The sequence below is a fragment of the Branchiostoma lanceolatum genome, chromosome 14 (genome assembly GCF_035083965.1).
Source record: "Branchiostoma lanceolatum isolate klBraLanc5 chromosome 14, klBraLanc5.hap2, whole genome shotgun sequence".
Taxonomy (NCBI): domain Eukaryota; kingdom Metazoa; phylum Chordata; class Leptocardii; order Amphioxiformes; family Branchiostomatidae; genus Branchiostoma; species Branchiostoma lanceolatum.
In genome coordinates, this window is record NC_089735.1 from 4,802,893 (window position 1) to 4,814,997 (window position 12,105).

Here is a 12,105-nt window from a genome sequence, read left to right on the forward strand (position 1 = left end):
TAACGTTACAACCAGGGTTACAACGTCGATGAAGGTTAGACATCCGGGTAATAAGATGCACAATGAAACAGTTACTCAATCGGCGGGATAGATTTTGGAAACGGTCAGACGTTTCAGTTAGCATCCACTGCCTTTCCTCAGTGACTGGATGGGATTTGTAGATCACCAGGTTTTGAACCACAAACTTTATAATATAACCTTCCAAAGTTTTGCTTTTTTGTTGCCCCTTTCTCACTTTTATTTCAGAGTGTACATTTCCTCCCACTGCGTTATCTATGGCTTCTCAGTTGTTGTCATCTCGGCTTGATATATTGTTCCAAACTAACCCAGCTGGTCAAAGTTGCTGTCAAAAAGAGATGAAAAATGACCCCTTATGTGTACACTACACATTATCCAGCAATTAGTATACAATATTCTAGAGGCGCTTTTAGTTTGCTATGCAGTCAATACGGTGTTCTAACAGGTTGAGCAACACAGTATTGTAGTACCACTAATCACTTGAAACTTTAAAAGATACAGGATCATATGTTATAATTCTCATAGTCTTTGACGTTAAGTTTGAGTATGATGTGCGTTTTTGAGGGTCACAAATGTCTGTGTATGCTATGGAACTTTGCAGTGTTTTTATACACAATTCTGGCTATTAAAAATGCAGAAAAACCTTAGTTATTATCATGATAATACTGTGAGTTAGTATCTGATAAATATCTTTGATAGTGGGTTCATAACTGTCATAAAGCGCGTTGGAGTATATAACAATACAAGAACCCATAAACAAGCCCATTAAGTACCATTCAGGTAGCCTTTTGGGTGGGTATACCTCACCCACTGTGGCATTCAGAACAGATAATGGAAAAATCTTTGACCTTTCACGTACCTGTGTGTTTGATAAATTCTAACTTCATTGTTCCGTTTCCAAGGATCCCTTTCAAAAGATGTTTTCGGATTTCCTGTTGTTTTTATGGGTCTTTTAAAGCATTTTTACAATCTGTATACCATAAAGTATACTTTCCATGCTATAATTTGGTCGGTAGTTGGAACTTTTTAACTGTTTGTTAAAGTTGAAAATCAATCATGTCTGACGTTTCATTTGTGATATGGTTACAAGTTTGTACAAACATCAATTAAACATAGTACACTTATGTACAAACTGTTACATTGATGTTATGAAATTCCAGCAACTGCCATAGTAACTGAATCAGTTGATAAAAGAAAAAAATTCTCTTTGAGCACTGTGTGCTTAGCCATACAATGAAGAGAAAGAAAGGATTTTCAGACTTTTCTTACTATTAAAGATAGTGCAGCACCCTAGAGTTGAAAACTTGAAAAATTATAGAAAAGAAGAGTTGTTTTCAAAAACATTGCAGTAAGAAAATGACATGTTAATTGCTATAAGATTAATCACACTTTTGATAAATGTCCATAGTTTGAAACTAACAATAAGAATAATTCAGCTTGTTTTTCAAAAGTTTGTTTTTAAGTTTGTTTTAGTCAATTTTAGTTCAACTGGAGAACTTTTAAACACGTTGTATATGTGACAAATGCAGTTACACAGAGGCAGTTTTGTCAAGGATGATTTAATGGTACTGTCAGTAAAGAATGGTCATTAAGGCTGACTGCGCGTCACTTCTTGCGTAAGCGGGTATCGTTCGCTGTCCATTCTTGGTCATGAAACAAAACCAGAGATTACCGTTGCACGCCACACCGCTATGGTAGTCACGGAAAATAAAGAGATAAATTTAATGGTTCAGATCAATTAATCTCAAGTTTTGTTTACACTGTCAGACAGTTCATAGCAGATGACAGTTATGTATTGTTGTAGCTCATTATGTATTCATTTGTAGCAAAAGGTTAAGGTAGAATTGTCAAGGGTAGAGACATTGCCCCCACTGGACGCCTACAGTCAGAGAACGCATTTTGTAGCAAGCTATAAGAAAGAAGGGGCTACTCTCCTTTCATCTGAAGGAAAAGTTTAAGTTTCCATGACTTTGTTGACTGTCTGGTGCCTAACTTACCAGTGCTGGACTTGATTTTTCTCTCAACATGAAGATTTGCAAACGACATCATGATTCTAAATCTTTCCTGATCCAAAGATTTCTCACCAACATCAGTTCTGAGGAGTCCAGGTAAGCTATACCCTAGCTCTTCGATGTATTCCAGTGCTGTCTCCAGGACCCGTCCTGGGACCGAACTTTGTTTGCTGGGATGCACAAGAATTTCCCCCCATTCGTCAAACATTCTGAACTGTATGACATCAAATTGGCGAAAATTTATTTTTGTTAGCTTAAAATTGCAGATTCAACAACAAAATTAACAACATGCATTCCTAAACAAAGAAGGGACGGAAAAAAATTAAAGCTGGAGACAGCCCTGATGTATTACCTGTGATAGAACGCTTTTTTTCTATGACAGGTAGTACGATGCCATTCGCTCGAATTAGGTCAGAGCACCAGTTCTTTAAAGTGATTGAGCACCAACCAAACACAGGACTTCCGGCTTGTCATCCCAACTGAAGAACAATGTAACACTTAGTATAAGTACCAGTAATTTGTGCTTATTTGAATACCAGGAAAAGGTGAAAATTAAGTACGAAAATGCATGTGAAAACAGAGAGCTTATCTGGGCTTGAAATACTGGGTGCATGTGCACCTTTGTGCACTCAAAATTGTGCACCTAATTTTTGACTGTGGGTGAACCAGTGCATCTAGATCTTTTTGTAGGCTATATGTTAAACTTTTAGATACTATTGTACACTAGCATATAGAATATTCTTGAAATTTAAGTATTCAAAAAGGCAATATAGCCTGTGTATAAAAATTTGAAGTTTGTATTTAGCTATAGAATTTCAAATTGAAGTTCAGTAAGGTTGGTAATTATGTTTTGCTGACCCTTTACTTTATTTTGTGCACCCAAAGCTCTTTCTGTGCACCTAGATTTTTAGGTTTGGTGCACAAATGCACCTATTCCCAAAAATGAATTTTGAGCCCTGGCTTGTAGTAAAACCTGAATCTGACTGTATAAGAGACTTTCCCTTCAGATACCATTTTCATATTGCTCTTCACTAAGCATATTTTTTTTATATCCAAGCACCAACCAATGATATTGGCAAGGCCTAAAGCTGAACGTACCTGTAAAATGTATGTTTGCCCTGTGGAAATAAATGGGATTTTTTATGTGACAGTTTCAAGTGGAAGGCAAACTGTTCCACATGATTCATGTGGCTAATCTGTCATGGTTATTGACGTCAGTAGAGCCCTGCCTGGTAACCCACCAATAATATACAAATCAACAATAATCAGGGCTCAAGTTGTTGACCATGGCGATGGTTATGACACTGGTTACTTTGAATTAGAAAGACACACTAGTAGGGAGTTTTGAAAATCTCAGCAACTTCAGTCACTTATAATAACTAAAATGTTATGACAGAAATAGATATCATCATGTGTTGAGTGATTCAAGTGACATGTAACTCTTAACTGTACAATGTAACAAATTTAAGTTTATAATCTTGAAATTAAAGTGAAAAAAATAATTTGCCTCCATACAGGGAGTTTCATGTAAAAACAATTCAGTATAGACACATGTTTCTCTAACAAAAGTCACTTCCAATTTGTTGCCACTTAAAATTAATTGCTAAGAATCTGAAGCATTGTCACTGTGTGGTTGTGACTGTTATGCTTCATATTCTAATGTACAAAGGTACATTCTGTTGTTTGATTACTTATCTTGGAGCACCTAAATCTGTGGTGATATTTAATCTTTATGAATAACTAGAATAAAGTGGTACAATACAACCAAAGCTACCCCTTAGGGACTGACCAAGATAGATGTTTAGTTTTATGTACAGTACATTGACATTTTTTTTCCCTCCATTTTTGGCACGTCATGACCTAGGTGTGAACAATTACACCAATTTACAATGAACAAGCCATTCTCTGTAATCATGTAGTTTACCTGTTTATGTAAAGGTCACTTGTTTACAGTTTACTGTACAAAACTTGTGATTTTGATTGCAAGATAAAGGCAATTCTATTGTTGTTAAAGGTTGTGCCCTAGCTACCAAGGTTTTAAAGGCTTCATATAACATTTTGTAAGCTCTGTGGTCATATCTATTAGATGACTCATTTTGTGCTATACTTCCCATTTATACCATCTTTTTTTAAGACCATCATCACTTACTTTGTCCTAAACTGTCACAATACCTACACTATTTCTTCATTCAATAGTTACATCAGTCTCTAGTGTCTTTGAGATAGGATGACAGAAAACATCAAAACTTTGCTGACCTGAGACTCACCTCATATTTGTTAGCACATTTGTGTAAGTAAATATCATATACCTGTTCTTTTCTAATCACTCATTACGTGATATTACCCTCCTGCTATACCACCACGGCATCTGTTTTGTTCTGTTTGTCGTGGTTACCTCAGAAGGCTATGATATATAGAGCTTTATTGGCCGGTAGAGTGCTGACTTCGAAAGGTCATGAGTTAGTATAAGGGTTTGCCCGTCCTGCCACATAATAATCACGAACAAAAAACAAAACAGTACAATGTTTTGTTGAGCACTAAGCCAGTAACTGTTCACATGTAAATGATTCCTGCACTTCCAGTTGACATGTGACTACCTTTATCAAGAAGTTGAAAAATGAAACTTAGATTTTCCATGTTTTCTTGATTTTTTAAGTTATAATAGTAAGAAGATGTTGTGCATCATTGTAATTTCATAGAAGGGTGTCTGAAATACGGGCTGACACCATCGTCCCAAGCAGAGCTATTGGTTTCACCTGTTTTGTTATTTGCGAAAACATGAAAGAGTCATATTGTTGCGTGTGTTGTGTCCATATCCTGCTACATAACCACCACCATTGACAGGAATGAACCGCAGAGGACACCAAAGTAGCGAATGCAGCCTCCCATGGATAGGTCAATTTCCTACGAACAATGTCGTTGTGCGCTCCAAGTTCCCATTAAGTAGGTTTTCCATTTAACGATCATTACTCATTCTTGGATAAGTGAGACAGGGGGTCCAGTTAAAAATGACGCTGCTATGCTCTATCAAAAGTTAAGCGCCCAAATTCGCTCCTTCAATTTTTCAAGATTTTTCATTTACATCATAAGAAGAGAAGTGCAGATGGTTGGCATCTTCAGCTTTTCCGTGTTCGAGCTAATCACACCATGTTTTCATGAAGAGGGCTTTGCTTTGACACCTCATTGACTTTTTAGGTGACCGTGTTTTGGGTACAACACAGCGATTTCATGGGGGTATCGAGTGACGACGAAAAGAATAGCAGTATATTGTAGATCATATTGGATGTCCGCTGCCTTTGTTTCTTACTCACAGGCGACTATAAGTGTGGAGGTTATGCTCCGCTGGTAGGTGACTCCTACCCAAGTATCCTCTCAGTGTTCAACTGCCATAACAACAGCTGAGTTGTTACAGACCTGATACCATGACATGGGCCCATATATTTCCATAAACTGGTCCAGATCTTTCACAAAAGAATTTAATTCCTAATGCTTAGGGATCAGTAGCTATTGCAAGGTTATTCAAAGTTTAAAGTCAAACCAACTTGTCAAAAGACATGCATTTGAAGATGTTGGACACCAAGTAACTTATTCGTATCTATATTATACATATTTTTATTTGGTTTGGTACTTTACAAAAGACAACAACTTTTGAAAGAAAGCCTCCCAGTGCTGAGGGATGGTTCCAGTGCCTGGCTGCCATGTTTTGTGCCACTCTTGTTGCTAGGCTGCAGTATTTAGTGTCGCCAACGTTGCGCCTGCCTGCTGAATACATCCTGGTTTGTCAGGCAGCACACGCAAATGTTCCGTAAATTCCTTACAAGTCTAGCCACGTCCGCCTAAACACATTGTTTCCAGTTAAGCTGACTTCAAGGTTCAGTCACGACAACCAATCAACCTTGGACACACACGTACATGTATGTTTTGTACTACATGTACCAACACTGGTGCATTTTACAAAGCATAGATCCACTTGAATTTGGAAAGACAATGGGAAAATCTGATGAACTTTGAAGTCCGATATCTCCATGCCATATCTATGAAAATTGTAGCAAAAATACCAGTGAAACTGTACATTTGCCCATCAAGTTAAAATACAAGGCTTAGAATCAATTTTCCAATTTTCAATTTTCATTACCCTTCCTTAGGGGACCTAACCAGTGATAAGAATTTCTTCCACATTAAGATTTCATACCCGTGAAAATTTAATAATTTTGGTCGTATTTTAGGCTATCTTTTTTCAGGGGAAAAATGTGCTATGTCTTCTTAAGTATAAAAATACTTTTAAAAACATTCCTTTGCAAGCTCCGGCATTTTCAGCAGTGGTCTCATAATTATAAAGAATTCATTCTTTGCTACACACAAAATTATGTTGCAAGTTTAGGGTTTGATATATTTCATGATAGCTTCTACTACTGTTCATAGTTTGGGGTACTCAAGGATATGTCTTAACTGAAATAGATTGGTTAAAACAACTCCATAGCCAATATAGCAAACTACTCCCCCTTCTTGCCTTCCCTGAATAGGTCGTTACTATGTAAAGTCAATTATTCCTATTGCAGTAACTAAGTTTTGAAACTCATTAACTAAGTTATCTGGCTCAAAACATGTAAATATTTTTAGTCAAAAGCCAAAAGGTACCTGGGCCATTTGTAAGATTACCATTTGACTCCTTCTGATATAAGACATGAGATGCTACATCTAAAGATAGAAAAAAGTTAAAGCAACAATGTCCCAAAATGAACTAGCGTCCACAGGTCATGTTTTGTGTTGGCTTACGTGTAAATGCGCTAGGACTTGGTTTACCATGTCACATGAGTTTCTTTTGTTCTTAGCTCTTTGTAGGAAAGGTCTTTTTTTAGCAAGACTCAAAGACAAAACGCTACCTTAGACAAAGGTGTTCAAGGTTATGCATTCAAGCAAAGGAGCAAATTGAACTGCTGGATAAGCTACCATTGTAAATGATAGAAATATCATAGGGGCATTTCCTGCCTTTGTTCAGATCTTCCTGTTGCCTTGGTGATTCTTTTTAGCATGACCTACATGTTCATGCACTTTACAGTAATCCTGCTAGGAGGCACTGTAGCTATATTCCTACAGCCTAGCTTTCAAAGTGACTGTGTATAAGATACTAAAAGTGATACAAGCTTTTGCTTTGGTCAATTACGCTTCACTACTTGATTTGTAGGAAGTTAACGTTGTATTATTTTCGATTTTCACACTACAAATCATCCCATAACTTGGGATTATACACAGTGGAATGAAGAGTAAAACCCATGTGTTGATCTATGTGTGTTTGTCTACAATGTATGAGTGTGTGTGAATATATGTGTGTGTGTGTGTGTGTGTGTGTGTGTGTGTGTGTGTGTGTGTGTGTGGCAGTATATGTGTGCAAGTGATTGTAGACCTGTTTTTCAGGCAATGATTGATAATATCATGAACAAAAATGATTGATAACGTCACATTTAAAAATAGAGCACTGACATTTCGGTATGACCATTACTATTGTTGGTAATGCTATTGTTGATAATGTAAGTATGCATGAACTTCTGACATCCATGCATGAATAGGTAAAGCTCTAAAGCTCTACATTTTTAAAGGTTCTTGCAATTCAAAGATATCTCAATGGATTGTGATGCAAAACTATTTGTCCCAGCATATTTTTTGTTTGGATACTTGTACTGTTTTTGTTAACAAAGAAATCCAAAGAAACTAGTTCCAGACTTGAAATGAAATTCTATGGAACCAACAATGGACCTCATGATTTATATGCCCTGTGCTATACAATATCAACCTAAGATACACTGAGGTAATCTCTGTGAGGAGTTTTTGTTATTTTTTTCTACGAAAAAATACACACCATTGTAATGGTGACTCACGTAACAGACAAGGTTATGCTGTTTGTATTTTTACCATTTTCCTTTAGAACACCACACGCAATGCCAACACACACAGATGTACCATGGCCTTGCCTTCCGTTTTGCTGCCTAATTCTGTAATTGTACAGAAGAAAAGAAGAGCGTGCAGCAAATCAGGCACGCCCGCCTCTGTAGTAGTTAATTGTATGAATAAAATATGATGTTTTTAACGTTTGTTTCTTGGATACAACCTGGGGGATTTGACGGAATAATGCCTGGTCTCTGTGGACATGAGGTTACCTTTCTATTCTGCTGATCCGTTGGATTTTAGGAATAACATTGGTTCAATAGTTTGCAACATTCCGTAGTAATGCCTATTTTTGCAAGTAAAGAGGTACAGGCATGACACCTCCCTTGCCTTGGTGCTGACAAGCCATCCATTCAGTTATGGCTGTGAAAATGATAAATGTAGCTCAAACCATCCTTGGTTAGTTTACCATGTTGTCCCTATTAACCCACATCTTATAGATTTACAAATGACACAGAGTTTGGATAGCTACCTACAAAATGTACCTAAACAAATTTTAGGTACAGGTCCGAAACTTATATTACTTATAGATTAAGGCATGTTATTTGCAGTTTTATATTTCTTTAAGTACATCTCAAAGGACAACTATATCTCGACTGTGACCAGGGACGATGTTTTAACCTTTGAGGCTTGCTCTACTCCTTGTCTGAAAATGTACATCTCACAGTCATGAATTATCAAGCAGCACTAATTGGATATAATTGGATCATTATGTAATGGTCTGTGGTGAAAGATAGGACGGCATCCCAACTCATCAAAGATGAATGAACCACAAATTTGAGATCATTGGAAATCTTACCTACCATTAATTTGAAAGGCTTTTCGCCTCAAGTTTGGTTTCTTGGCTTTTTACTTTGGTTGCAATTGCCTTGATCAGACTCCCTGTCACCGAAGAAATACCTTTTCAGCTGGTAGAAGATAATTATTTAGTGTATTTATCATAATGTTTAGAGGAAAATTGTCCCAGAAATTAGGGCTATTTAAACATAATGTATTGTGATTATTGTTGGTGTGTACATGGGTTAGGACCATTATCATCCATGTGGTAATTACTGGCACTGCGGTTAGATTACAGCTCTGGTGATGTCATGCCCTTTCGCAGCTTTCTCTTTTTCCTCCTATGACATACGTAGTAGTGTGCCCAGCATTTAAAGTGGCCCAAAGCAATATTAGGGGCAAGAAATAACAAAAGATTCTGAAATCTTCATGAAAGTGACATTTACTAGCACTGTTTAGCTCATTTGGGTAATAACTTCATTCTTTGAACATTTAAAAAAAACCTTGCAAAAACGTGGCATACGATGATTCCCTTAGTTTCGTGAGTGCACAAAAACCCCAGCAACAATTTTCTGTGAATTCTCACATCACATTGTATCATGGACACCGCTGCTTGTACATTACGATAATGTTGTTTGAACTAATCATGTATAGAAATGACTAAATGAATTGACTTTCAAAATCCCGTTTTCGGGTCCTCATATTACTTTGGTGCCCCTTTCAGTAACAGTTACCTAGTCATCACTAATTCAGAAAGATATACAGATTAAAGATACAGAGTTTGCTCAATCTATCAAGATGAAGAAAACACTGCTCCATACTATTTACAGAACCCCCTATGTTAGGTCTTATGGAAGCCTTGTCTGATTGCTCACTTACTTAGACTCACGTTGGTACTCAGCGCAATGGAATATGTGTACAAGTTGATACTCTGCTGCTTGGAGACCAAGAATGCAAAAGACATATTCAAGAGCATGGCAGGTTTCCACAAGCTTTAATAGACATGTTTGTGATTACAAGAGAGGCATGTTATGGTCACGACACTCTACTAGACATTTAATAAACAAACCATTAAATCATATAAAGGTTTGTTTACTCTAAGTTTCACTCCAAACAAAATTGTTGTTATCCTCTGGGGGTGGAAATAGCTTGGCACATCACATTCTGGGACCAGAATAGAACTGATGTTGTTCTTGTTAAGTGGAGTCATGCCCACCTGTCACCTGTAGTTTGCAAAACTGAAACCGCAGGAAAATGCAAATTTCTAGATTTAAAAAATCAGTTCACTTAACTTTTCTTGTGCAGATATTGGTGACACAATGTAATTTTGAAAAAAAAAACATTTCTAACATTGCCTCTGTTGAATAAGGTGATCCCAGACAACTTCACCAAATAGACAGACCATTCTGAGTGTCAGAAAAAATTGCCTTACCAGTTCAACCAATGATAGCATGGCAATCAGCAGTCCAACCAATGAGAGAATAGTTGCACGTCCATCAAATATTTTTGTTTTTGTTTTTATTTTGTATTTCTACGCTTTGACGGAGGTGGGCTGGGCTGTGGGAGTGGTTTGTTGCTGGCAGACAGAGAAAAGGGCTGTTAAGCCCTGTGTCTGCCTCTGAGCTGAAAACACAACATCCAGCAGATAATTGCTCCAGACTTGTGATGAAGAATTTGCACTGGGGATGTACACTTCCCCTCGGAATGTTCTCAACAAACTGGGGATTACTTCACAAAACAGTCCTCTGTCTGGGATACTTAATGTCATCTACCCAAGCAAAACCTCACCAATTCTCCTGAACATAAACGGATAAGCCATAGAAATAAAGAATCTATGATATTGTTACAATGGTTTTTGTTAACACATATTGAATCGTGATGGTAATGCATGTATGGAATACGTTTTTTTTTCTGACCAATCACATGCTCCTCTTTTTCCCTTGATCGTATATCATTTCTGGCCATGTAATTATACCTATGTGATAATAATGATCGCCCAGGGACTAGCTGGTTTAAATTACAGAAATCCTGCCCTCAGTATATCAATGTTGGGAGAAAAAATAATCAGTTTGCAGTGCCCATCTGGATTGCAATGCCTGCTGGGATTTGTTTACCTGTCAGCTGTCAGTGCGGCAGTCCTGTGCAGTCATGTGGAGATGGCGGGAGGGTGTGGATACACTGAGCCCATTCCCTTACTGATGTCATAGTTTTCGTAGTGATCAGTACTGCCTCTAGGCTTGCTTCTGACAGAGGAGGGGGGGCAACTGTACATGTGTAGCAGGACTGAGTGGAGAGGCTTCATTTGATCCAGGGCACGCAAGGTGCCACACACCACATGGTGCTGGTTATCCTGACTGGTCACACAGATAGACTGGCCCATGGTGTTCTCGGGATGGAAAATCATGCGCTGTAGCTCCGGTACCTCCACCCATTCAGGGGTTTTTCTCATCGTAGAAGGGTAAGGATGTTTATCCTATGTTGTGCTATGTCTTGGAATGGGAAATTTTTATTCCTCCCACATTGTGCTTTTGTAATAGATTGATTGTCTGGCCATGACAATATGATAGGTCGAGTTGAAGGGTAGATACTCAGCATGCACATAGCTTGAGATCACTATCAGAATTCCGCTAGAACAGTTGAATGAATAGGGTTTTCCATGGAGACTGGAATACTAGAATACTAGTCTACACCCTTCATTCATGTACATTGTAATGGACAGGGCTGCCTCCAGGACCAGTCTATGCTTCCCGGGACTAAGAATTCACCGTTTGTCCCCAAAATGTGAACTTCACATGAAATTGATAAAAATGTATTAACTAAGCTCAAAATGACATTTAAGATGGAAAATTAACACCATGGGCTCCCAAACAGTGAGTTGGATGGAAACAAAATTCAAATCTGGGGACTGCAGCCGTGTGGTAATGGCTAAAATTATGTGGACATTTTCAATAGAATAGACATCAGGATCATTTCTTGGTATGTATTCCTGAGTCACTGCACTATTGTCCCAGAAATTAGTGGAAATTTCCCCAAATAGAATTCTCTATTTTCAGTCCTAGGTTTGCACATTCACTTAAGGTAAGTTTCAGTTTGGAGGTGATCTGCCTGTTCAAATAGAGATGTCAGATTTTCCACAAGCGAAATCATTTTTACTGAAAACAGACCATTAGTATGACCAGGATGGGAAAGGTGACCAAGCCTTCAGATTCTCAGAATTAACCCGTCTGACCTATTTTGTGATGGTATTAGGTTAGATTTTCCCGGCAGACCCGTAATGATTTCTGTGTATCTACTAATGATGTGGTTCCTCGTGCCAACCCAAGTACGCTGGATAGCCACAATGAAATGACAAAAT

The 12,105-nt window shown here is 37.8% G+C and overlaps 1 protein-coding gene across 3 annotated transcripts in view; it reads left to right on the forward strand.

The window, feature by feature from the left end:
- The window catches only part of LOC136448187 (protein FAM149A-like), a 39,223-nt gene that overhangs the window by 8,316 nt on the left and 18,802 nt on the right, over positions 1-12,105 (forward strand). Inside the window, exon 1 of one of the 3 annotated variants that reach the window (XM_066447386.1) lies at positions 2,007-2,126. The exons of 1 other annotated variant lie outside the window; for it this stretch is intronic. In XM_066447386.1, coding sequence (XP_066303483.1) covers positions 2,044-2,126 — 83 coding nt within the window. In that variant the 5' untranslated portion in view covers positions 2,007-2,043. Of the gene's footprint in view, positions 1-2,006; positions 2,127-10,885; positions 11,209-12,105 lie in introns of those variants that run through there. One more of the 3 variants, XM_066447387.1, reaches the window with a different exon arrangement.